At 48.1% G+C, this 26,413-nt stretch overlaps 1 protein-coding gene across 8 annotated transcripts in view; it reads left to right on the top strand.

Moving 5' to 3' along the window:
* DAB2IP (DAB2 interacting protein) overlaps nucleotides 1-26,413 on the top strand; it is a 225,715-nt gene that overhangs the window by 185,082 nt on the left and 14,220 nt on the right. For all 8 annotated transcript variants that reach the window (XM_060757581.2, XM_060757582.2, XM_060757580.2 and 5 more), the window contains 7 exons: nucleotides 3,338-3,436; nucleotides 5,564-6,121; nucleotides 13,360-13,504; nucleotides 15,953-16,097; nucleotides 16,486-16,722; nucleotides 21,898-22,099; nucleotides 24,410-24,594. In XM_060757581.2, coding sequence (XP_060613564.2) covers nucleotides 3,338-3,436; nucleotides 5,564-6,121; nucleotides 13,360-13,504; nucleotides 15,953-16,097; nucleotides 16,486-16,722; nucleotides 21,898-22,099; nucleotides 24,410-24,594 — 1,571 coding nt within the window. The remainder of the gene's footprint in view (nucleotides 1-3,337; nucleotides 3,437-5,563; nucleotides 6,122-13,359; nucleotides 13,505-15,952; nucleotides 16,098-16,485; nucleotides 16,723-21,897; nucleotides 22,100-24,409; nucleotides 24,595-26,413) is intronic.

Raw genomic sequence — 26,413 nt, 5'->3', positions numbered from 1 at the left:
AGAGTTGAGGGTCAGCTGAGGGAGGGAGGGATGGAGGCCGGCCTAGTTCCTCCTCAGCTAGACCTCACAACTTTCCATGAGGCTTGAAGGAACCCAAGTGACAGAAGGCAGGGGAGCTGCTCAGCATCTTCCTCTTGGGGAGAAGCATCCCAAAGAGATCTTGGCTACCTTTGGAGGGCATCCAGCCAACCAGTGGGGCTACCCAGTGGGCAAGATGGCACCAGCCAAGAGAGAGTTGGCACATTGGGTTATCTCCATGTCCACATTTGTGGCTGGATCAACCATTGGCAAACTTCGGCCCTCCAGGTGTTTGGACTTCAACTCCTACCATTCCTAACAGCCTCAGGCCCCTTCCTTTTTCCCCTCAGCTGCTCAAGCTTTGATACTGTAGGGTGGGCATGAGCAAACTTCGGCCTTGCTGGTGTTTTGGACTTTGTGGCTTTATGGTCCTTAAATTAAAGGATTGTTTCCTTAAGAATCAGATCAGGCAACACTGCGTTATCGTGTGGATCTTGGGTCTTGTTCCATGTTCACGTCTATGTCTAAGATCTTTGGGAAAGTATTGTACTTATGCTTAAGCGGCTGAGGGGGAAAAGGAAGGGGCCCGAGGCTGTTAGGAATGGTGGGAGCTGGAGTCCAAAACACCTGGAGGGAGGGCCCAAGTTGGCCCATGCCTTGGTCGTCTTGGAACTGGACACTTCAGTCAGTCAAGGGATCATCTGCATACCCATCTTGTGGGATCTAAAGTCCAAAACAGCTGGAGGGAGGGCCCAAGTTGGCCCATGCCTTTGTCCTCTTGGAAATGGACACTCCAGTCAATCAAGGGATCATCTGCATACCCACGTTGTGGGATCTGGAGTCCAAAACACTTGGAGGGCCAAGGTTTGCCCATGACTGGGCTGGACCATTGTTCCCATCACATAGCATCCCATCCTTCTGCTTTGCATCTGCATTTTGGGGGATTATGCAAAATGGACAGATGCAAAAGCCCCAATTTGCATAATATCTCTCTGTGAGTTGCCAAACCTGGATGCTGAATTGCTCCCCCCTTTCCCTTCCTTTCCATCCCTTGGCTTCAAGGAGGGGCATTTCAGGGGGCGAGTATTTTCTCCTGTAAAATAATTAAAATTCTGTGTCGCATTAATCCAAGGAAGGCTTGCATTCCTGCAACCGATATCAGCGATGAATTATTCATGCTGCCTCCTTTCCGGCATAATTTGTATTGTGCTTAGAATCTTTTTAGGGGGAAGAATGGGGAGGGGTTGAAATCCAGCCTTAGGAGAGCTTTTTGGCTTCCGAGAATACCACAACCATGTTGGAGACCGGGTGAGCGGCCCAAAACTAGGTGCTTAGCTCATTGGAAGTTTGGACTAAAACCCGGACAGCGATGCCTCCCCCTGATATTGGGGTCATTTGAAGGTGCAGTGTCCTTCAGAACCATAATGAATGGTTTGCATATTAATCCGTTAAAGCTGTAATGCTGTCATTTCCATTGGAGAGATTGGAAATGTGAGTTTCGCAGCCTGCAACGTGGGGCCATTTGGGTGAGAGATAAAGCGAAAGCATTTACATCAGGCATAACAAATAGTTAGTTTTAATTGCTATACGAAGTGGGAAGGGGTGGCTACTCTCCAACGAATGGGGTGAGACCGATCCATGAATTCGGAGAGGGAGAAATCTCTCCTCTGGATCATGGGATCTCCATGTTGCCTTGTGAACTCCTGGTGCAAAATAGGCCAAGCCTGTGGCTTGTGCACAAGGCTCGGGACCCTCCCTCTTGTCCTGTGGCTGCCTTTCCCCTTCTCGTAACATAATAATAATATAATAATAAAACTTTATTTATACCCCGTCACCATCTCCCCAAGGGACTCGGAGCGGTTTACATGAGGCCAAGCCCAACAACACATCAATAAAACAACAAAGAATAAGAAAAACAACAAGCAATAAGCAAAATAAACAATACAATTAGTATTACTCAGACATAGACAATAGGGGGTGTCAGAGGGGTCACCAAAGACCATCAGAAAACATAGTATTTTCTCTTTGTCATGGGTGTTCTGCGTGGGAAGTTTGGCCCAATTCTATCATTGGTGGGGTTCAGAATGCTATTTCATTGTGGGTGAACTATGAATCCCAACAACTACAACTCCCAAATGGCAAGGTCTTTTTTCTCCAAACTCTACCAGTGTTCACATTTGGGCATACTGGTTATCTGTGCCAAGTTTGATCCAGATCCTTCACTGTTTGAGTCCACAGTGTTCTCTGGATGTAGGGGAACTACAACTCCAAAAACTCAAGGTCAGTGTCCACCAAACTCTCCCAGTATTTCTCTTGGCATTGGGAATTCTGTGTGCCAAGTTTGATTCAATTCCATCATTGGTGGAGTTCAAAAGGCTCTTTAATTTTAGGTGAACTATAAATCCCAGCAACTCCAACATTCCCACATGACAAAATCAATCCCCTCCAACCCCACAAGTATTCAAATTTGGGCGTATCGGGTATTTGTGCCAAATTTGGTCCAGTGAATGAAAATACATCCTGCATATCAGATATTTATATTACGATTCTTAACAGGAGCAGAATTAAAGAAGTAGCAACAAAAATAACCTTATGGTTGGGGGTCACCACAACGTGAGGACCTGTACTAAGGGGTTGCGGCACTAGGAAGGTTGAGAACCACTGTCCTAAAGACTGCCAATGTGGGGGCATGTCCACTATCCTTGGGGAGTGAGTTCCAGAGTCAGGGGGCCACCATAGAGAAAGCCCTGTCCCTCGTCCCACCAATCGCACCTGCAAAGGGGGCGGGAGCGAGAGCAGGGCCTCTCCAGATGATCGGAGAGATCGCGTGGGTTCGTACACAGAAATGCGGTCACACAGGTAGGCGGGTCCCAAACTGTTCAGGGCTTTGTAGGTGAAAATCTGCACCTTGAATTGGGACCAGAAAATGAACGCCAGCCAATGGAGCTCCTTAAACAGGGGGGTTGACCGCTCCCTGTAAGTCACCCCGGTATGTAGCCTGGCTACCGCCCGTTGGAGCAATTGAAATGTCCCAGCCGTCTTCAAGGGCAGCCCCACATAGAGTGCATTACAGTAGTCCAATCTGGAGGTGACTACAGCGTGGACCACCCTGGCCAGATCCGACTTCACGAAGTACGGTCGCAGTTGGCGCACGAGCCTTAACATTACTTTGGTGTGCCTTTGAGTCATTTCCCAACATGGTTTCCTTGGCAAGACTTGTCAGAGAGGGCTTTCCGGTCGGTGCTTCGCGCCTTCTGCCTTGTTGTTGTCCCCCAATTTCAGGTTGTGAGGGACCCTTTCTCTCTGCTCTTCCCTCCAGGTGACAACGTCCTCCGGCAGCAAATGCTTCTCCTGCCGATCTGCAGCCGAACGCGACAAATGGATGGAGAACTTGCGGCGGGCCGTCCACCCAAACAAGGTAGTTGCAGCAGCCGGGCATAAGAGCTCAGGGCGACATGCCCTCCCTTGCGTCCTGAATGAGAAAATGCTGGTGGCATTCTACTACTGAGAGTGTCCTCACTTTCTTCATCTGCACAGAGGCTATAGATAGGAAGGCACTCCAAAGGGTCACCACTTCCGCCCAGATAAGCCTGGGTTGCCCTCTTTCTCCCCTCTTTGAGAGACCTTTGTAATTCCCGCAGCCTTAAGAAAAAGCTCAGAGTATTCTTGGGGATCCATCTCACCCAGCATAGTAGTTCTTAGAGCAAGGGTCCCCAAACTAAGGCCTGAGGGCCAGATACGGATCTCCAAGGTCATTTACCCGGCCCTTGCTCAGGGTCAACCTAAGTCTGAATGACTTAAAAGCACACAACAACAACAACAATCCTATCTCATCAGCCAAAAGCAGACCCATACGTCCCATTGAAATACTAATAAGTTTATATTTGTTAAAATTGTTCTTCATTTTAATTATTGTATTGTTTTTAAGTATTTTTTGCAATAGTAATAAGATATGTGCAGTGTGCATAGGAATTCATTCATGCTTTTTTCAAATTATAATCCAGCCCTCCGACAGTTTGAGGGGCTGTGACCTGGCCCTCTGTTTAAAAAATTGGAGGACCCCTGGCTTAGAGGATTGAGACTGGGCCCATAACCAATGTCAGGTATTCCTACAACCTGTTGAGATTAACTTCACAATTCAGCAGCAGATCAGTTGCACAACTTCAGCGCTTTCCAGTAGCTTCTTCCTGCACAGTATTTTCAGTCAACTGCTCCCACAGCCTGCAGTCACTCTGGAACCTTTTACAGACACTTGAGCACATGCCCGGCCATTGTCAGTTTTACCATTGTCTTTCCCCCAGTCTAGATGATGTTACAAACTTACCACAGCATACAGTTATATCTTGTCTTAGCAGACAGGTTCTTTTAATTACATATAGCCTTCGACGAACAACATCACAGCACAAGGAGAAATATACACTGTACATGACTTCCTTATATACAATTCATTTACACATAGCAATCACTGATTGGTTCCCAACTCATTGACTCAACCCAAACCCAGGATTGCATCATTCACAATCACCTGGACTAGGCCAGAACACATTCCCCAAATGATTCCCTATATACAGCTAATGCATGACTCAGCATTTCCAATAGAAGCCCATTAGCAGTGCATGACTCACCTATACATTGTAAAACCTGACAGTTTGTCAGCTCAAACTTCCAAGCAATATTAAAGTACAGTCTACAGCAGTCATGGGCAAACTTTGTCCCTCCAGGTGTTTTGGACCTGTTTCCCCCCTCAGCCTTAAGTGGCTGAGGGGGGAAAGGAAAGGGCCTGAGGCTGTTAGGAATTGTGGGAGTTGGAGTCCAAAACACCTGGAGGGAGGGCCCAAATTGGCCCATAACTTTGTCCTCTTGGAACACTTACACCAGTCAATCGAGATCATCTGCATACCCACGTTGTGGAAGTCCCAAACACCTGGAGGGAGGGCCCAAGTTGGCCCATGCTTTGTCCTCTTGGAACTGGACACTTCAGTCAATCAAGGAGTCATCTGCATACCCACGTTGTGGGATCTGATCAAGAGGATGGAGAAACAGCACCCTCATGTGGCCGTAATTGAGTACAACCTCCAGGATGCCGGTGTTGGGGGAAAATGCCGACATAATACCTCTATCTGTAATCTGTCCTGTCTGTTTAACATCATTGAATGTTTGCCATGTATGTGTTCTTCGATCCGGATCCGCCCTGATTCCCCTTTTGGGGTGAGAAAGGGGGGCGGAATATAAATGCTGCAAATGAATAATAATAGTAATGATAATGATAATGATTTATTTGTTTATTTGTCGTGTCAGAGCAACCAGTCCATTATATTACATTTCTAACAGAACAAAGCAAACAAACAGAGAAAATACGCAACTTGTGAGTTTGGTAGTTGGTTAAATGTCCTTTGACCAGTATCTGGCCACTTGGAGTGCTTCCGGTGTTGCTGCAAGAAGGTCCTCCATTGTGCATGTGGCAGGGCTTAGGTTGCATTGCAGCAGGTGGTCAGTGGTAATGATAATGATAATAATGAACCATTGCATTGCTTTGTGTGCCCAGGACAACAGCCGACGGGTGGAGAACATGCTCACGCTGTGGATCATCGAGGCCAAGGACCTGCCGGCCAAGAAGAAGTACTTGTGCGAGCTCTGCCTGGACGAGGTGCTCTACGCCCGGACCACTTGCAAGTTGAAAACGGACAACGTCTTTTGGGGGGAGCACTTTGACTTCTATAACCTGCCCTCCGTCCGAAGCATCACCGTCCACCTCTACAAGGAGACGGACAAGAAGAAGAAGAAGGACAAGACCAACTTTGTGGGCATGGTCAGCATCCCGGCCGCCTCCGTCACCGGGCGGCTGTTTGTGGAGAGGTGGTACCATGTGGTGACTCCCAACCCGGGCAAGGGCAAGTCCGGGCCCCCTCCCATGATCCGCATCAGATCCCGCTACCAGAGCATGAACATCCTGCCCATGGAGATGTACAAGGAGTTTGCGGAGTACGTCACCAACAACTACATGGTCTTCTGCTCGGTGCTGGAGCCCAACCTGAGCGTCAAGAACAAGGAGGAGATGGCCATTGCCCTCATCCACATCCTGCAGAGCACTGGGAAGGCCAAGGTAAGAAGGGTCTCCTCTGCCTCTGGGCTCGGCTCCGTCCTTCAGGTCCAGAGGGATGGAGGAGGGGGGACCAGAAGGGGCAAAAGGCTGTCGCCAGTGCACACAACTATAGAGTCCATCCCTGGCCCTGGGTAATAAAAAACAATGGCCGATATCTGCCACTCAATGGACCAGCAACCTGGTTCTGTTTGCGTGTGTCCCATTCTTTGCTAATTGCATTTTGGAACGAAGCAATGAGTAATTGTAACTATTTTCTTCTTCAACACAAATTTGTGTGCAAATTCACAGCAGAGTTTTTGGTATGCATTTTCTGCGCAGAACATTGTATTTGTGAATTTTGCACAGCGTTCGATCCCAATCTGTGGTGGTTCTCATTCGTCAGAAAACTCATTCGCCATACAGGAAAATGCAGCCATACCCAAAACTCACAGATCTGCAGTACTTTTATTGGGCCAACCAAAAATGCTCCTAATCCACCGTGCAAACTGGCGTCTTGGTCGGGCAAAGAGGTTAAACAACCACCCATAAAACTTACTCTGTTAGAGTCTCAGGTGTAGATTTTGTCAGGTGGTTGTTTTTCTTCTGGTCCGTTCGGATGGAGGCACATTCAGGTTTCTCGTCCTCAAGTTGTCATTTGAGGAACGTGCTTTTCAATCATTTCAAATATATTTTTGAATATTTTTCCCATTCCAAACGCTACGTCAAAAGATGTCACGTTGGTGTGCCCTTCAAGGCCCCCTCTGCACAGCTGTATGAAATCCACATGGAACTGGGTTATCTGGCAGTGTGGACTCAGATATTTCATCTCAAAGCAGATACTGTGGATTCCCTGCCTGGATATTCTGGGTTATATGGATGTGTGATCATCTGTACTTCATAGGTGAACAAACAAGAGATTGCTTTCTGACTATTTCTTCTTCCTTCCTCATTTTTGTGCGTTGGTTGATACGGTTGTAAGCCTAGAGACATGGGCTATTGTTGTGATGGTGATGGGTTTTGCTTTCCCCTCGGGCTGGAGCCCCTTGGGGGTCCCACGGAAGGGGATGTGCTTCCGCTTGGTGTTTTGTGTTGTGCGACTGCTCCACTTTTCCTAGTCTTAGCCATAAGACGTTATGCATCAACGCATTGATTAGAGGGAAGTCATTGTGGGGCAGGAGGAGCAAGCCATGGTGGTTCCATGATGGATGGGCCACACAACCTGCACTTCTACTCATTGGCCCTCTCTGGAGAGTGTTCCTCCCTCTGGGGCAAACGAAGTGTGCCCGTTTAGGGATGGTGGCAGAGCACTCAGCAGGCGGCTAAGGTGGCCAAGATGGCACCCCTTGGGCTCGCCAGAGGGTGGGACAAGGCTGCCCCTAAAAGCGTTACAGTATCAGGAAGGAGAGCCTGATTGGCTCACGAGTGTCACCTGATAGGTGGAAGCTGCAGAACCCCCTCTAGATAGCTGAAGTTGTGGTGGTGCTGCAGAGCAACAACAACAACATTAAGCCATCTTGATGATGATGATGATGATGATGATGATGATGATGATGATGATGATGATAGTAATAATAATATTTTTAAGTCGTCATGCTGTAAGCTGTCCTGAGCCTCTTTGGAAGTGAGGATGGGATAGAAATGCCCAAAATAATAATAATAATAATAATAATAATAATAATAATTATTATTATTATTATTATTATTATTATTATTATTATCTTTATTTGTACCCTGCTAGCATCTCCCAAAGGACTTGATGCGACTTACAAAGGCCAAGGCCTCAACACAACAACAACATAACAAATACAACTCAAAGCAAATAAAAAAACTTAAAGCAGTAACAACAAAACGCTACACCATAACACAGTAAAAACTAGGGCCGGGCCAAGTAATGGGTGTGGCAGGTGGCATGTTAGATTTCAGGGCAAGTGCAATGTGCAGAGAATCTTAAAACTCTAATAAAGTGCTTCTGGGACATAATGCTGGAGTTTTCCTATTCCGGAAAGGCACATCGGAATAGCCAGGTCTTCAAGCTCTTCCTAAAGACTGCCAACGTGGGTGCTAGTCTGATGTCTTTGGGGAGGGTGTTCTAAAGTCGGGGGGCAACCACAGAGAAGGCCCTGTCCCTTGTCCCCACCAAACGCGCCTGCGACGCAGGAGGGATCATGAGCAGGGCCTCTCCGGATGAACGAAGGGAACGCGTGGGTTCGTAGACAGAGATGTGGTCACGCAGGTAGGCAGGTCCCAAAACATTTAGGGCTTTGTAGGTAAGCACTGCTATTATAATTATAATAGCAGCAATACACTTTATTTATATTCTGCCCTTCTCTCCTCGGGGACTCAGTGCGTACATTCATTGCCTTTACAGTCATATAGAGTGAGACAGACAAACACAAACAAAGGCAAAGGCTTCTCCTTTCATTTCTGGCTTCTGGATCCGGCGTTCATCTCTGGCTCTGGGGAGGGGTTTGTTTCTCCATTTTTCAAGCCAAAGGAGCCTGCGTTGTCACCTCCTGGTTGTGTGACCGGCAAGATTGGTTAGCGCATCTCTCTGACTTTTCCCATCGAAGCGAGAGATGGTGGCATGGTATAAATAAAGATGATGATGATGATTATGATGATGACCTATTTATCTACTTACATTTGCATGCTTTCGAACTGTTCCTCTGACTGACGTTGAAGCCTTGCACTTTTTGAGTCGGATTTTTCACAGAGGGAAGCATCATTCCCCTGACTTGAATGCGCATCATTTTGTGCCCCACAAGCAATCCCACAATCCTCCAAATCATCAGTGAACCCATCAGCCACAGAAGCCTCAGGCTGATCTACAACCAGGGCTTTGATTGTGATCAAGAAAGGGAGGGAGGAAGTCAAGGCCTGAAGAGAAGAGGGCCACAATTGGCCCCTGGGCCAGACTTTGGACATGTCTGAGCTAAACCCAGCAAACGGGCCGGCCATACAGTGGGTCACCCAAAGACCAGGGAGAGGGGTCCCAAGGTGAGGCAGACCCAGCAAATAGAAGGAGGACTTTCAAAGTCTCGCTTTCATAGAATCCTAGAATCCTAGAGTTGGAAGAGACCTCATGGGCCATCCAGCCCAACCCCATTCTGCCAAGAAGCAGGAATATTGCATTCAGATCACCCCTGACAGATGGCCATCCAGCCTCTGTTTAAAAGCTTCCAAAGAAGGAGCCTCCACCACACTCTGGGGCAGAGAGTTCCACTGCTGAACGGCTCTCACAGTCAGGAAGTTCTTCCTCATGCTTTCTGCAAGGCTAGCAAAGTGAGGACCGGAGGAAACTCATGGGGACAATTCTTATTTTGGGGGGCATGTCCCCCTTGGTCCGTACCCTGTAGCCACCGCGGGCCTTTTGCTGAGCTGTTGGCCTCCTCTTCGCCAACTCAAAACCGGTTTGGGATTTGAACGCGTCTGTTGCGGTGCGTTGCAGAGCCGTGCGCCCCTGCGTTCCCTCTCCCTCCTCTTCTCCTCCCAAAGAGAGAAAGGAAGAAAGCGATCTGATCATATTTTTACAAGAGCCGTTCGTCCAGCTAATTATGACTTTAATCAATTGTACAAGCGGCGCGCACACAAACAGGCGCTCCCCTCCTCGCGGCGCTAATTACGCTGTTTGAAGAGGGTGCGATGCGATACGGCAAGTGGCGGCTCCGGAGATAACGCACCCGTCCTCCCTTCTCTCCAGCCCACATTTCCCGGCTTCTCGTGGCCATTTGTGACCGGTCAGCACCTATTAGGAATGGTGGAAGGAGGGCTGAAGTTGGTCCAGGCCTACTATAGACAGTAGCTATATTCTCTCCTGTGTTCCTGCACAGCAGATATCCCTGTGTTTGGGCTGTGGCTGCTGGAAGTTTCCCTCCGGGGTGGTTGAGGCCTTAATCTAATTAGTTTGATCAGCAGAAGCCCCTTAAGATCTGGTCAATCCCGTTAATGGCAATTGCTGACCAGGCGGGACCTGATTATTTCAAAGTCGATCTTCTCCCCTGTCAATCAAGCGGCTCGGGTGGGGCTCCCCTCTTCCTTTCGCTGACATCTCTCCGCTTCTTTTTGCTGCAAGTGGCACAAAGAAGCATCTGAGATCAGACGGGGAAGCCCACCTGGGCCGGAAGTTGGAAATGTCCCCTTTTTTTGACCCCCCCCTCCCCAACCCATCGCATCCCGTTCCTTCATCCCTGGGGTTACTGGAAGCTCTTGGGAAGTGTCATTCATAGGAGGACCAGCTTATTTTCTCCAGCAGTAGGCACTAGGCTTGTGCATTTTGGCTGAACCTCGATCCATTTCTGCTGGCCAGATACCAGTAGACCCCCGTATCCATTATCACATGCCTCCCGAAAATCACAGAGTAGCCAGATATCTGTTTTTGGTCCATAGTAAAAAAAAATGTGGCTAAATCCGGCCCATTGGCAGCAATGAGGAACTTACGAGTCTCCCCTTTCTGTTCCTGGGAACCTTTCCTTTTTTCCTTCATGGGAACCCGGGTGTCAGCAACAGGAAGCACTCTGTCCGGCCCATTATTGGTGGGGTGGGGTGGGGGGCTCCCCAGGCTCCCCTTCCTGCCATTTTAGGCATTGTTTGTCCTTATATCCTTCATTAAGACCTTGATTAAAAACATCAAAGATACCACTCTTTCTGCGATCCTTTCCCTCCTGTCCATAGAGGAAACCAGATTTATTAAAGCTGTTTCTATTATAGAAGAGACAGGTGCTGCAGGCAGGCGTGCGCTTTCTCTCCCTGCAGCACATCACACAGCTTTGCAAGGCGTTTTAAGGAGACCCTGGGAAAAGAAGAGCGATGACCTGCAGCTGTCCTCCCTGGGCTTCCTTTTAAAAACCCTCTTTTTGTCCCTCCTGCCTGGAGTGGGTGCTCTTCAGTCTCCTTTCTGCTTCACGTCTCATGCTTCCTTGAAGCTGTTTCTACTTTCTACTCTAGAGGAGAGGTAACTAGGTGGTAGTCATTTTCAGAGAATGAGGGTTTTCTTTTAGTTTCCTGAGATTGATAATTACTGTCTTTTAGAAGTATTTGACGGAGAGGAAGGGAAGGAGAGAAAACAGCTGAAAAGGGGATTCTTCATTCCAAGCCCCCAAACACCTATGCGCACTTCACCCACCCGTCCCACATGTCCCCAAATCACAGTCAGTCCCACTAAATAAAAATAATCAAGGAAAATAAAAAAAGATTAAACTGTAATGCTGAATAGGGAAGGAGGAACAGAGGTTGGCTGCCATGTGGTTCTGTTACAGAGGGGAATCTGTGACGGCTGGGCCCTTGCTGTTATGGGCAGCCGAACCAACCGAAGAAGCCATTATGGGCACCTGCACAAACCGAAGAAATCGTTATGGGCACCTGAACAAACCGAAGAAGCCGTTATTGGCACCTGAATAAACTGGAGAAGCTGTTATGGGCACCCAAACAAACTGGAGAAGCTGTTATGGGCAGCCGAACAAACCAAAGAAGCTGTTATGGGCACCCGAACAAACCAGAGAAGTCGTTATGGGCACCCGAACAAACTGGAGAAGCCGTTATGGGCACCCGAACAAACCAGAGAAGCCATTATGGGCACCTGAACAAACCGGGAAAGCCGTTATGGGCACCCGAACAAACCAGGAAAGCCATTATGGGCACCCAAACAAACCAAAGAAGCCGTTATGGGCACCTGAACAAACCAGAGAAGCCATTATGGGCACCTGAACAAACCGGGAAAGCCGTTATGGGCACCCGAACAAACCGGGAAAGCCATTATGGGCACCCAAACAAACCAAAGAAGCCATTATGGGCACCCGAACAAACCAGAGAAGCCATTATGGGCACCTGAACAAACCAGGAAAGCCGTTATGGGCACCCGAACAAACTGGGAAAGCCATTATGGGCACCCAAACAAACCAAAGAAGCCGTTATGGGCAACTGAAGAAGCCGTTATGGGCAACCGAACAAATCGAAGGAGCCGTTATGGGCACCCAAACAAACTGAAGAAGGAAACCATCATTTCCTCCAAACTCGGGCTGCACCTATGCTGTAGAATGAATGTCGTTTGATTTTGGATGCTGTTCTTGTACGAGGAGAAAAGCAGAGTAGTAAACAGATAAAGCGCAAACAATACATTGCGTGTGCACGCCTTCAACTTTTAGGGCAATCCCTGGAATTGTGTGGGGTTTTCTTAGGTGAGGAATGCCATGGAGTGGTTTTCCTAGTCCTTTCCTCTGAAACAGAGCTCGTGACATCTGGGATTCGTTGGCAGTCTCCCATCCAGGTCCTCACTGGGGCCTGCCTAGCTTAGCTGGTTCCTTTGGGTGGAGTGTGGACATTCCCAGTGATTGGTTGCATGTGTTTTCAGTGGGGAGGAAAGCCCTCTGTCTTCCAGCCATATTGGATAGTATTAAATATGAAGCCCCATTAAAAGAGAGCGCACTCCCCTTTGTAGCTGAAGAGGCCGCATCCCTCTGAGTGGATGGCATTACCAGGCTGCTCCAATGCTCTGCCTGCCTTTTGGTGTGTGTGTGCGTGTGTGTAATTCTTAAGACATTACTCATCATTAACTAGCGGTAATGCCTTTTAAAATCATAATGTTTTTGCATTTATCTGCTCGTTGATTGCTGTGTGATTGACTGATGGGTGGATTGATTGACAAATGGAGGGAGATGGCATCTCAGCAGAAGAAATAGCTGCTCCATAGGGTTGAGAGAAGGGGCGGGGATTGGTGACATCATTGGATGGGGACGCCCAGGAACCAATCAGCGCTGAGCTCATCCGGCTTGTTGGTGTGATGGACAGAGAGAGCTGCCATCCAGGCCACTCATCATTCTCCAGCTGACAGTTTTGGTTTCCTTTGTCATCGCTTCCTTGTTTGTCTCATTGTGTCATCAAAGTTGTTGCTAGGTGAAGTGGCCCTGTGTAGCATCAATGGGAACGAAAAGTGACATGGGTTACTGTGAGTTTTTTGGGGGCTGTAAGGTTGTGTTGCAGCAGCATTCTCTCCTGATGTTTCGCCTGCATCTGTGGCTAATGGCATCTTCCGAGGTTCTGTTACTCGTGGGGCAAGTGGGGTGTCTCTATCTCTGTGGAATTGTGGAACCCCACAGCCCACCCCCTTTGGGCCCAGAGAAGCAGGAAAGAAAAGGAACAAAGCCAAGTGTCTGTGTCTAGGGGTCAGACTGGCCGTTGCTAGGTGAACTGTCCTTCTCTGAGATTTCTTTCCTTGGTTTGGAGACACCGTTCACTACTTGCTTGTCTTCCTTCCTTCCTTCCAGGATTTCCTGACGGACCTCATGATGTCAGAGGTTGACCGCTGTGGCGACAACGAGCACCTTCTTTTCCGGGAGAACACGCTCGCCACCAAGGCCATCGAGGAATACCTGAAGCTGGTGGGGCAGAAGTACTTGCAAGACGCCTTAGGTAGGTGCCGCGTATTAGGCATGTGCAAAGAAATCAGAAGTTTCGGAAATTGGAAGAAAATAGGAAGTTTTGTAAGTGCGAAGCATTTTCGTGTCCCACACCCAATATTTTCGAATCGAAACTGACCCCATACTTTATCGTTCTAGTTTTGTCAATCTCAGAAGGCTCCCGAAGCCAGTTTCTTATTCAATACCATACAAGGCTGCCTTAGAGCCTTGCCATTCCTCTGTGACATTAATGCAGCCTCGGCATTAGCAGCTGTGCATTTTGAGCACAGCACAGAACTCTGGGGAATGTAGTTTGGGAAGAGAGGTGCCCTATGCCAGAGAATTCAAAAGACCCTGCCCTCAACTACATTTCCCAGAACGCATCAGCATCAGAAAGCACCAAGCAAAGGAAAGACCACATAATTAAACAGGAAATAACACGTTCAAAGTAGGAACAGATTTTCTTTATTAATAATAAAGCTATTATTATTATTATTATTATTATTATTATTATTATTATTATTATTGTATATGTGTATTTATATGTATATATTTCTGCTGAAACAATGTCATTTTGCACACCCACACTCCATCCCAACAATGTCGCACTCTTTGTACCTTGGCTAGTGAAAGCTTTTTATGCCAAATATCCCAAAAAGCCCAAACATTGGTGTTAGGAATTGTGGGAGTTGAAGTCCAAAACACCAGGGGGGAGGGCCAAAGTTGGCCTAGGCCTGGTATCTATCTATCTATCTATCTATCTATCTATCTATCTATTTATCTATCTATCTATCTATCTATCTCATAGTGTATACTTCACTGTATTTTGTACTGTCGTTTGCTGCCTTGAGTCTCTAATAAGAGAAAAAGCATCACATAAACAATAATAATAATAATAATAATAATAATAATAATAATACCTTCATACTATACATTTTATTATGGTTTGCTGCTTTGAGTCTCTGCTAAGAGAAAACGCAGGACAATAATAATTATTATTGTGCATTAAATCACTACTCGGTCAGTAGGGATCTAATGCAGCTGGCTATCAGGTAACTGTGCCACAATAATAATAATAATAATAATAATAATAATAATAATAATTATTATTATTATTATTATTATGGAGCCCCCGGTGGCACAGTGGGTTAAACCCCTGTGCAGGCAGGACTGAAGACCGACAAGTCACAGGTTCGAATCCAGGGAGAGGCGGATGAGCTCCCTCTATCAGCTCCAGCTTCTCATGCGGGGAGAGAAGCCTCCCACAAGGATGATAAAAACATCAAACCGTCCAGGCATCCCCTGGGCAACGTCCTTGCAGACGGCCAATTCTCTCACACCAGGAGTCACTCCTGACACAACAAAAATAAAAATTATTATTATTATTATTATTATTATTATTATTATTATTATTTGAAACGCAACAAGATGAGTCCACAGCAGACACTCTGCTGGCTGTTGTATTGGTTCACATGTCAGACCTTCCCAAGTGTCTAGGACTGTGATGTATCGGCGAATAATGCGTGCAGATCCCAGTAAGGTGGCCTTCTGCAGATGGCAGATGATAATTTGGTCAGTACCGATTGTGTTTAAGTGCAGGCCAAGGTCTTGAGGCACTGCACCCAGTGTGCCCATCACCACTGGGACCTCCTTGACTGCAGTTCAATCTTTAAATCCTCATATTGTGTCAGCTTTTCCATTTGTTTCTCTACAATCCTGCTGTCACCTGGGATTGTGACATTGACGATCCATACTTGGTTTTTCAACACGATTGTGAGGTCAGGAGTCTTGTGCTCCAAAACTCTCTCTGTCTGAATCCGGAAGTCCCAGAGGAATTTATTGTGTTCATTCTCTGTGACTTTTTCAGGCTTTTGATTATTATTATATTACTATTATTACTATTATTATTATTATTATTATTATTATTATTATTATTATGGTGCAACTAGCTGAGCTGCATTAAATCACTACTGACCGAAAGGTCATGAGTTCAAAGCTAGCCTGGGGCAGAGTGAGCTTCCATCCATTATTCTAGCTTGCTGTCGACCTTTGCAGGCTGAAAGACAGTTGCATCTGTCAAGTAGGTAATTTAGGTACTGCTTTATGCGGGGATGCTAATTTAACTCATTTACGACGCCATAAAACCTTCCAGCGGCGTGCAAAAGAATGAGGAAGTGCTCCATCAAAGGACTCGGTGCCAGAACCGAGCATACCCTCATGAAGCCGGAAAGCTGGAATGTTAAATTGCCTCCGTGTCTGTCTATATATGTTGTGTGTTTAATGATTAATTGTTTAAACATTGGCATTGAATGTTTGCCATGTATATGTGCATTGTAATCTGCCCTGAGTGCCCTGCGGGCTGAGAAGGGCGAAATATAAATACTATACATAAATAATACCTATGTACTACACATCGTATTGTGGACTCTGCCACTAACCCGATTCCTGCTCCTGTCCTTAGGGGAGTTCATCAAGGCGCTGTACGAGTCGGACGAAAACTGCGAGGTGGACCCGAACAAGTGCTCCTCCTCGGACCTCCCAGAGCACCAGAGCAACCTGAAGATGTGCTGCGAACTAGCCTTCTGCAAGATCATCAACTCCTATTGGTGAGTGGCTGGCGCTTTGGGTCTTCTCTTCCATCGCTCCCCCTGCCTTGGACTCTAGTTCCCATCATCCCCGCCCGCTGGAGGTGAGGGAGAATGGGAGATGTTGACCCAAGTCTAAACAAGACATTATGGTTCATACACCCTTTTTACCAGGCATGGGCCAACTTCGTTCTTCCCTCCAGGTGTTTTGGACTTCAACTCCCACAATTCCAAACAGCCGGTAGGCTGTTTGGAATTGTGGGAGTTGAAGTCCAAAACACCTGGAGGGAAGGACGAAGTTGGCCCGTGCCTGCTTTATACACACAGAACTTTCTGCTTCTTTTGACTGTATGAATATGAATATCCGGTCAATACAGAATTCGTGGTTGGTTGCTTCTCTCTTTGGCAGCGTCTTTCCCCGGGAGCTGAAGGAGGTCTTTGCCTCGTGGCGCCAGGAGTGCAACAGCCGGGGCCGGCCGGACATCAGCGAGCGGCTCATCAGCGCCTCCCTCTTCCTGCGCTTACTCTGCCCGGCCATCATGTCCCCCTCCCTCTTCCACCTGCTCCAGGAGTATCCCGACGACCGCACCGCCCGCACCCTCACCCTCATCGCCAAGGTCACCCAGAACCTGGCCAACTTTGCCAAGTAAGCCTTCCCCTGCTCTCCCTCTTTGGGGTTGGGGTGCAGTATAGATGTAACTGTCTTTCGGGCGGCATAGGTCAACAGCAAGCTGGACTATTAATGGCCAGGAGCTCACTCTGACCCAGGCTGGATTCAACCTCTTGGTCAGTAGTGATTTAATGCAACTGGCTATTAACTAGCTGTGCCACCGCCAGGCATATGCCACTTGCAGAAGGGTGTGCAAGCTCCAACACTGACATAGACTTGGAAAGACCCCCATGGATCATTTAGTGCAACTTTTTGGCATGCAGTAAAAGCACAATTAAAGCAACCCTGACAGATGGCTATCCAGCCTCTGCATAATAATAATAATAATAATAATAATAATAATAATAATAATAATAGAATAATAATAATAATGGCATCCTTGAAGTGACTGGATTAACCTTTAAGGAGCTGGGGGTGGTGACGGCCGACAGGGAGCTCTGGCATGGGCTGGTTCATGAGGTCACAAAGAGTCGGAAACGACTGAACAAATGAACAGCAACAATAGAATAATAGAGTTGGAAGAGGAGCTCCCGGTGGCTCAGTGGGTTAAACCGCTGAGCTGTTGAACTTGCTGATCAAAAGGTCACAGGTTTGAATCCTGGGAGAGGCGTGAGCTCCTACTGTCAGCTCCAGCTTCTGCCTACCTAGCAGTTTGAAAACATGCAAATGTGAGTAGATCAACAGGGAAGGTAAGAGCACTCCATGCAGTCCTGGCAGTGGCTACATGACCTAGGAGGTGTCTAGGGACAATGCCGGCTCTTCGGCTTAGAAATGGAGATGAGCACCAGAGTTGGACACAACTAGACTTAATGTCAGGGGCAAACCTTGACCTTTCTTAGAGTTGGAAGAGACCACCTGGGCCATCCAGTCCAATCCCCTCTTCCATGTTGGGAAAACACAATCAAAGCACTCTTGTGGGATCACATTGCAGGAAAAGAGATTCCAGCTAAACACTAGGAGGAACTTTCTAATGGTTAGAGGTGTTTGGCAGTGGAATATGCTCTCTTGGAATTTCCTTCTCTGGAGCTGGGTGGCCATCTGTCAGGGGTGCTTTGATTGTGCTTTTCCTGCCTTGCAGAAGGAAGGGCCGGGTGACTTTTGTGTGGCAAGTCCTGGACTTGGGCAGCACATGGAGGAGCACGGTGTTGTCCATAGACGCTCCCAGGTCATGTGGCAAACACAAATACAAAGGCAAAGGCTTCTCCTTTCATCTCCGGCTCTGGAGATGATGCTCATCTCCATTTCCAAGCCGAGGAGCCGGCGTTGTCCGTAGACGTCCCTCAGGTCATGTGGCAAATACACAGACAAAGGCAAAGGCTTCTCCTTTCATCTCTGGCTCTGGAGGCGATGCTCATCTCCATTTCCAAGCCGAGGAGCCGGCGTTGTCCGTAGACGTCCCTCAGGTCATGTGGCAAATACACAGACAAAGGCAAAGGCTTCTCCTTTCATCTCTGGCTCTGGAGGCGATGCTCATCTCCATTTCCAAGCCGAGGAGCACGGCGTTGTCCTCCCGGGTCATGGGGCCAGCATGACTGCATGGAGTGCTGTTACCTTCCTGCAGAAGCGATACCTATTGATCTACTCACACTTGCATGTTTACAAACTGCTAGGTTGGCAGAAGCTGGGGCTAACAGTGGCAGCTCACCCCATCCTGCAGATTCAAACTGCCAACGTGGCGGGGGGTTTTCTGGGGCTGGCCGTGGATTGTGGAAGGATAAACGGAAAGAAGGATGGTTTGAGCGTGGCCAAAGTGGGAAGGCCACCCTTGCTGATGCCACCGGGAGAGAAAACGCTTTGTGGGCCAGGCGGCTGCGCTGCATCTCCCGACACACGTCCCTCTCAGTTCTTTAAAGCCTCGGAAACCAAGAGGATCAGTTTAGGGAAAAACAGCCGCGCTGTCAGTTTTCTAAACTAAGCCCAGAGGTTTGGTGGAAACAAAGCGAGAGGGAAGGAGGGGGAAAGATCTAGAGAAATCTCTCCCTTGGCTTTGCTCAAGAAGCCTGAGCCGCTTATCCTGGGGGGGGGGAGGGGGGGGAGAAGGGGGGGTATGATAAAAAATAGAAGCCGCAGCGACAGCCGCCGTGTGATCTCCGAAATGCAGGGAGACAGTTTGCAAGCAAATCGTCTTAAGCCCAGTCCGCTTGAGCGAGGGGAGACGTACAGCCATGTCTTGCGAGGCGACAGGATGTGCTTGCAAATCCCGGGCCGGTCTCATGACGTGCTCACAAAGCGCTTTTACCTTTGGCAGCGCACCTTTGGCTCAGGAGGGCTTGCGGCGGCAGCAGCGACCTTGGTCTCTCCTTGGGCAGGAGGGGAGCGCGAGAGGGGGGCGGCACTGTTGGGATTGGGGGGTTGATGGATCCAAGAGAGGAGGAGCCCCACAAAGCCACCCGGCAGCAGCGGGAAGGGGAAGGGGCCGGGACCACCTCCTGCAGGAGGGTAGATTCTGTATCATAATAATAATAATAATAATAATAATAATAATAATAATAATAATAATAATAATACAGTCATAGAATCATAGAATCCAAGAGTTGGAAGAGACCTCATGGGCCATCCAGTCCAACCCCATTCTGCCAAGAAGCAGGAATATTGCATTCAAAGCACGCTTGACAGATGGCCATCCAGCCTCTTGTTTAAAAGCTTCCAAAGAAGGAGCCTCCACCACACTCCGGGGCAGAGAGTTCCACTGCTGAACGGCTCTCACAGTCAGGAAGTTCTTCCTCATGTTCAGATGGAATCTCCTCTCTTGTAGTTTGAAGCCACTGTTCCATTGCATCCTAGTCTCCAAGGAAGCAGAAAGGAAGCCTGCTCCCTGCTCCTCCCTGTGGCTTCCTCTCACATATTTATACATGGCCCTCATCATATCTCCTCTCATCCTTCTCTTCTTCAGGCTAAACATGCCCAGCTCCTTAAGCCGCTCCTCATAGGACTTGTTCTCCAGACCCTTGATCATTTGAGTCGCCCTCCTCTGGACACATTCCAGCTTGTCCTAAATACTCGGGAAGTGTTCGACTTGTGATTTTGTGATACGAAATCCAGCATATAGATCTCGTTTGCTGTGACGTACTATGTTTTTGTGTCAGTAAAATATAATAATAATAATAACAACAACAACAACAACAACAACAACAACATTTTATTTATATCCTGCTCTATCTCCCCTAGGAAGGGACTGCAACATACACAGATAGGGAAACATTCCATGCAGTTAATACAGTGGAAAACCAATAACACAGAAACACACAGGACAGAGATAGAGGCTTCTCCTTTCACCTCCGGCTTCTGGAGGCGGTTCTCAGCTCCGACCATGGGGAGGAGCTCTTGTTCCATTTCCAAGCCAAGGAACCTGTTGTCCATAAACTCCTCCTGGTCGCGTTGCTAGCATGGCTGCATGGGTGCCTTTTATAATCTTCTTGACAAAGCAGTACCTATTGATCTGCTCCCATTTGGATATTTTGGAACGGCTAGGTTGGCAGGAGTTAGGGTAACAGCGGTTGCTCACCCCGACTCGTGGCCTCTGGTCATCAGTTCAGCAGCACAAGGATTGAACCCATTGCCCCAATCAGCATCATATTCTAATGTATTACTCACTTGGCAAACTGTTAGTACTGCTGGCAGGACAGCGTAGGCTGGTATGACTTGCAGGATTGAGCCTGGGCCCATGACCAGTGTCGGGTAGTTCTTCAACCAGAAGCAGCTCAAACCTCCAAGCAGTATTAAAGTCCTGTCTATAGCAAGCATGGGCAAACTCTATGCTTTCGATGGTGCTTTTCATGCATGGCGGAAGGGGGTTGGACTAGATGGGGTCTCCTCCAATGTCCTCCTGTTCTGACCACTCTCTGCAGGAACGGTGTAATACATGTGTTTAAAGTTGAGTACAAAATGGATACAATTATTTATTATTATTATTTGAAACACCACAAGATGAGTCCACAGCAGACACGCTGCTGGCTGTTGAACTGGATCACACGTCGGACCCTTCCCAAGTGTCTAGGACTGTGTGATGTATCTGTGAATAATGTGTGCAGATCCCAGTAAGGCAGCCTTTTGCAGCTGGCAGATGGTAATTTTGTCAGCTCCCATTGTGTTTAAGTGCAGGCCAAGGTCTTGAGACACAGCACTCACTGTGCCCATCACCCCTGGGACCCCCTTGACTGGCTTGTGCCAGAGTCTTTGCAGTTTGGTCTTTAAATCTTCATAATGTGTCAGCTTTTCCAGTTGTTTCTCTGCAATCCTGCTGTCATCTGGGATTGCGACATCAACGATCCATACTTAGTTTTTTAACACAGTTGTGAGGTCAGGAGTGTTGTGCTCCAGAACTCTGTCTGTCTGAATCCGGAAGTCCCTGAGTAGCTTGATGTGTTCATTCTCTGTAACTTTTTCCGGCTTGTGATCCCACCAGTTCTTTGTCTCAGGCAGATGGTGTTTGTGGCACAAGTCCCAGTGAATCATCTGAGCAACGGTGTTGTGCCTCTGCTTGGAGTCTGTCTGCGCAATCTTCTTGCAGCAGCTCAGGATGTGATCTGTGATCTCAGGATGTTGTTGTTGTTGTTATTATTATTATGTTTATTTGCAAGGAGACTCAAAGCAGCTTACATTAAAGCATTTCAATGCTATTTAAAATACACCAGTCCATCCATTATATGGATTAAATGTCAATTAAAGCCGCACCGTCATATTACCAGTCAACAAGACCTTGATATCCCTCCTGCGTCTGGGACTGCGATCCCCAGAGAGCTCCTGGTGAGGTTGACCATCGAAGATACGCAAGTGTGCACGGGTTAAGAGACTGGTCAGAACAGGAGGACGTGCTGTGCAGAATGCATACAATGTAATGCAAAGGCCAATTTCAGCCTGGGTCGAGTCCAGGGAGTTGTCTTCTTCTCCTTCTTGCTCCCTCCCTTCCTTCCAAGAGTATTCTGCCAGCCAAGATTTCCACCGAACACGTCAGTGTCGCACTCCCAGAACCTCTTGGGTGTGGGCTTGCACAAAAGGGGTCCTTCTGCACAACCGTTTGCCATTGGCCCTTCCTTGCGTGATCCATCATGAGAAGGCCCTCCAGCACTCAGGATTGAGCTTCCATTTTGGACCCCCCCCCCCCCAAGGGTTGGCCCTGACCCCAAGGCTCTCCTGTGCTTCCCGCCCCAGGTTTGGGAGCAAGGAAGAGTACATGTCCTTCATGAACCAGTTCCTGGAGCACGAGTGGACCAACATGCAGCGCTTCCTCCTGGAGATCTCCAACCCGGAGACGCTGTCCAACACGGCCGGCTTCGAAGGCTACATCGACTTGGGACGGGAGCTCTCCGCCTTGCATGCCATCCTCTGGGACGTTGTGACGTTCCTGGACCAGGTAGGCCTCGCCCCAGGGAGGGCATTCTCCATCTCTCCATGGGGATAGGAATCGGGCGGGGGTCTGCCTCCCCACAGCGTCACATGCTGGAGAGGTCACAGCGGGGAAGGCCTGAAAGTCTGCTCCAACCTGTGCCCCATCCCCATCTCCCCAGGTGTTTGGGACTTTAGATCCCAGAATTCCTGGCCACTAAACACCTGGAAGGCCACAGGTTAAAGTGGGGGGGGGGGATGAAATACTTTGCACAGAGCAGAATCAGAGGTGTGGCTATGGAAAGCGGGCAGGGCCATTCCAGGTAAGAATCCGGTGTTGCCTTGAAGTCCTGGCAGGCAGATCTGCTTTGCAAGGTGTGTTCCTCACTTGTGGAGAGAGCAGGGTTCCCCCTAAGTCCTAAGCTGGTCTCCCCAAGTTCTGGCCCAGCAGTGAAATCTCCCTTGTGAAATATACTTGCAACATATTGTTGAAAGCTTTCATGGCCGGAATCACTGGGTTGCTGTGCGTTTCCCAGGCTGTCTGGCCATGTTCCAGAAGCATTCTCTCCTGATGTTTTGCCTGCATTTGTGGCAGGCATCCTTCAAGGTTTTCAAGTCTGTTGGAAACTAGGAAAATGGGGGTTATGTATCTGTGGAATAATGTCCAGGGTGGGAGAAAGAAAGAGTTGTTTACTTGAGGCAGGCATGAATGTTACAATTGGCCCCCTTGATTAGCACTGAATGGCCTAGCAGTTTCAAGGGCTGGCTTCTTCCTGCCTGGGGGAATCCCTTGTTGGGAGGTGATTAGCTTCCCTTGATTGTTTCTTGTCTGGAATTGCCCTGTTTTGTGAGTGTTGCTCTCTGTTTACTGTCTTGATTCTCGAGTATTTTAATACTGGGAGCCAGGTTGTGTTGCTTTTCATGGTTTCCTCCTTCCTGTTGAAATTGTCCACCTGCTTCTTGTGGATGTCAGTGGCTTCTCTGTGTTGCATGGCGTGGTGGTTCTGAGCGTGGTCCAGCATTTCTGTGGGCTCCAATAATAATATGATGTATCCAGGTTGGTTCACCAAGTGCTCTGCTATGGCTGACTTCTCTGGTTGAGTGAGTCTGCAGTGCCTTCCATGTTCCTTGATTCATGTTTGGGGCGTGAATAAACCCCATTTTCCTAGTTCTCAACAGACCCCACCATTTATTTATTTACCGTATTCATATTCCACCGTTCTCCTCACTCCGCAGGGGACTCAGGGCGGATTACAATGCACATATACATGGCAAACATTCAATGCCATAAACACACAACATATATAGACAGACACACAGAGGCTATTTAACATTCCAGCTTTTCATGAGGGTATTTTGTCCACCAGGGGAGCTGTCTCTTCACCGTCCATTTGTGACACTGATGAAGTACTTCCTCATTCTTTTGCATGTTTGCTGGAGATTTTTATGGCCTCATAAATTAGTTAAATTAGCCTCCCTGCATAAGCGGTATCTAAATTTCCTACTTGACAAGCTACACTCTGCTAGCTATTTTTGTTATGTTGTTTTATGCTGTTTTAATTGTTATTGCTTTATTTTAATTGTATTCTGCTTGGGCCCCATGTGAGCCGCTCCGAGTCCCTTCTGGGAAATGGAGGCGGGGTAGAAAAATAAAGTTCTTGCTTCTTCCTTCTTCCTCCTTCCTCCTTCCTTCTTCCTCCTTCCTTCTTCTTTCTTCCTCCTTCTTTCTTCCTTGTTCCTCCTCCTTATTCCTTCCTTCTTCCTCCTCCTCCTTCTTCCTTCTTCCTTATTCCTTCTTCTTCCTTTCTTCTTCCTTCCTTCTTCATTTTTCCTCCACTTTCTTCCTCCTTCTTCCTTCTTCTCTGACCTGGGCGGGCTTCGAACTCATGACCTTTTGGTCAGTAGTGATCTTAGTGCAGCTGACTCCCAGCCAGCCGTGCCACAGTCCTGGTGCAACCTCTGAGGATGCCTGCCATAGATGCAGGTGAAACACCAGGAGAGAATGCTTTTGAAAGATGGCCGGCCAGCCCCGAAAACGCACAACAACCCAGTGATTCTGACCATGAAAGTTTTCGACAAGTATATTTCACTGCTGGGCCAGAACTTGGAGAGACCGGGGTTCGAATGCATGCTCAGCCAATGCACAACGACCCATACTTCCAGCATTTAAATGCCTTGCATTGCAGTGAGCGAGGCCTTGGGAACGGCGCCTCTTCCATTGGCTCTCTTTGCATTATTTTCAAATGCCCCAAATCCTTGCGATGCGAGAAATTGGTGGGTCTGGGGAAGGCTTGCGTTTGGAGGGTCCTGTGACATGAGGGGCCCTCTTTCCCCACAGAGCATCACCGCCAAGCTGGGGCCCTTGCCGCGCATCCTGAGGGACATCAGCGCCGCCCTGAGCAACCCGGCCTCCTGCCTGCAAGTCTCGGTCCCTGCCGATCACGGCGCCTCCACGCCCGGCGCTCCCGGTGGCGGCATCTCCGCCGGACTGCAGAAGATGGTGATCGAGAATGACTTGTCTGGGTAAGAGCGAGAGAACGGGGGGGGGGGGGGGGCTCAGAGACCGCCTTGGGGGGAGGGTTGCTTTTGGAAGCACAAAGGAAACATCGCAAAGGAATCAAAAGGAGGAGGAGGAGGAATTCCAAAGGGAAGCCGGGTGTTATGTAATTTTTTAATTAGGGAACAGAGAGAGAGGGAAGGGAAAGGGGAGGCTGCTTTGGAACGGGAGAGCTCTTGTCAACACAACTTGGCAGCAGATGCAACTATCTTTTGGGCTGCAAAGGTTGACAGCAAGCTACACAAATTGGTTGGAAGCTCACTCCAACCTGGTCTGGCTTCAAACTCATGACCTTTCGGTCAGTAGTGATCTCAATGCAGCTGACTCCCAGCCAGCTGCGCCACAGTCCCAGTGCAACCTCTGAGGATGCCTGCCATAGATGCAGGTGAAACATCAGGAGAGAATGCTTCTGGAACATGGCCAGCCAGCCCAGAAAACTCACAACAACCCAGTGATTCAGGCCAGGAAAGCCACAACTTGGCTTTGATCACAGGCTTCAGAACAAGAGTTACTGCAAAGCTGCTCCCCCCCCCCCCCTCCATTGCCTTCTGTATTGGAAATCAGTGGGTGCCCCCCACTCCTCAATTAGCAGCCAAAGAATTATGCTACTTCCCTCCCGGAGCTGTGGCTGGAAGATCTGGCCCAGGGATGGGCCAACTTGGATCCTCCCTCCAGATTTGTGACACTGACGAAGTACTTCCTCATTCTTTGCAAGCTTGCTGGAGGTTTTTATGGCCTCATAAATTAGCCTCCCTGCATAAGCAGTACCTAAATTTCCTACTTGACGGATGCAACTGTCTTTCGGGCTGCGAAGGTCAACAGCAAGCTACACAAATTGGTCGGAAGCTCACTCCGACCCGGGCTGGCTTCGAACTCCAGATGTTTTGGACTTCAACTCCCAGAATTCCTAACAGCCTCAGGCCCTTTCCTTTTCCCCCTCAGCCGCTTAAGCGGCTGAGGGGGAAAAGGAAGGGGCCTGAGGCTGTTAGGAATTCTGGGAGTTGAAGTCCAAATTTATTTGCAGTATTTATATTCCGTCCTTCTCACCCTGTAGAGGACTACAATGCACATAGACATGGCAAACAATCAGTGCCATTTAGACATACAACATATAGAGACGGACACAGAGGCAATTTAACATCCCAGCTTTCTGGCTTCATGAGGGTACGCTCAGTTCCGGCCACAGGGGGAGCTGCTGCTTCACCTTCTACTTGTGACACCCAAGTCCTTTGATGGAGTACTTCCTCATTCTTCTGCACGCTGCTGGAAAGTTTTATGGCGTCGTAAATTAGTTAAATTAGCCTCCCCGCCTAAATTACCTTCTTGACAAGTGCAAGTGTTTGATGGGCTGCATAGGTCAATAGCAAGCTAGACTATTAATGGTCGGGAATTCACTCCAACCTGGGCTGGCTTCGAACTCATGACCTCTCGGTCAGTAGTGATTTAATGCAGCTGGCTACCAACTGGCCGCGCCATAGCCCAGTCCTGGACGACCCAAGTTTGCTCAGCTGGCATTTATTTGTTTGTTTGTTTACAACATTGTTTACAACATTTATATGTTGCCCTTCTCACACCCTGGTGCTTCGGCCAGGCTTACATATATATATACACACATACACAAAATACAGTATATTACATTATTAGTATAGTACAAAAACAGTATTAAATATTACTATATTGTGTTATACCATTATATTGTAATATTATTAGCAATATTACATGTAATATAAATATATAATTATAATATCATATTATTAGTATTATGTTGCATTGCATTATAATATT

The sequence above is a fragment of the Anolis sagrei genome, chromosome 11 (genome assembly GCF_037176765.1).
Source record: "Anolis sagrei isolate rAnoSag1 chromosome 11, rAnoSag1.mat, whole genome shotgun sequence".
In the NCBI taxonomy this organism is placed as follows: domain Eukaryota; kingdom Metazoa; phylum Chordata; class Lepidosauria; order Squamata; family Dactyloidae; genus Anolis; species Anolis sagrei.
The sequence above is the reverse complement of the archived record's forward strand: the minus strand, read 5'-3'. Positions and strand labels throughout refer to the sequence as shown.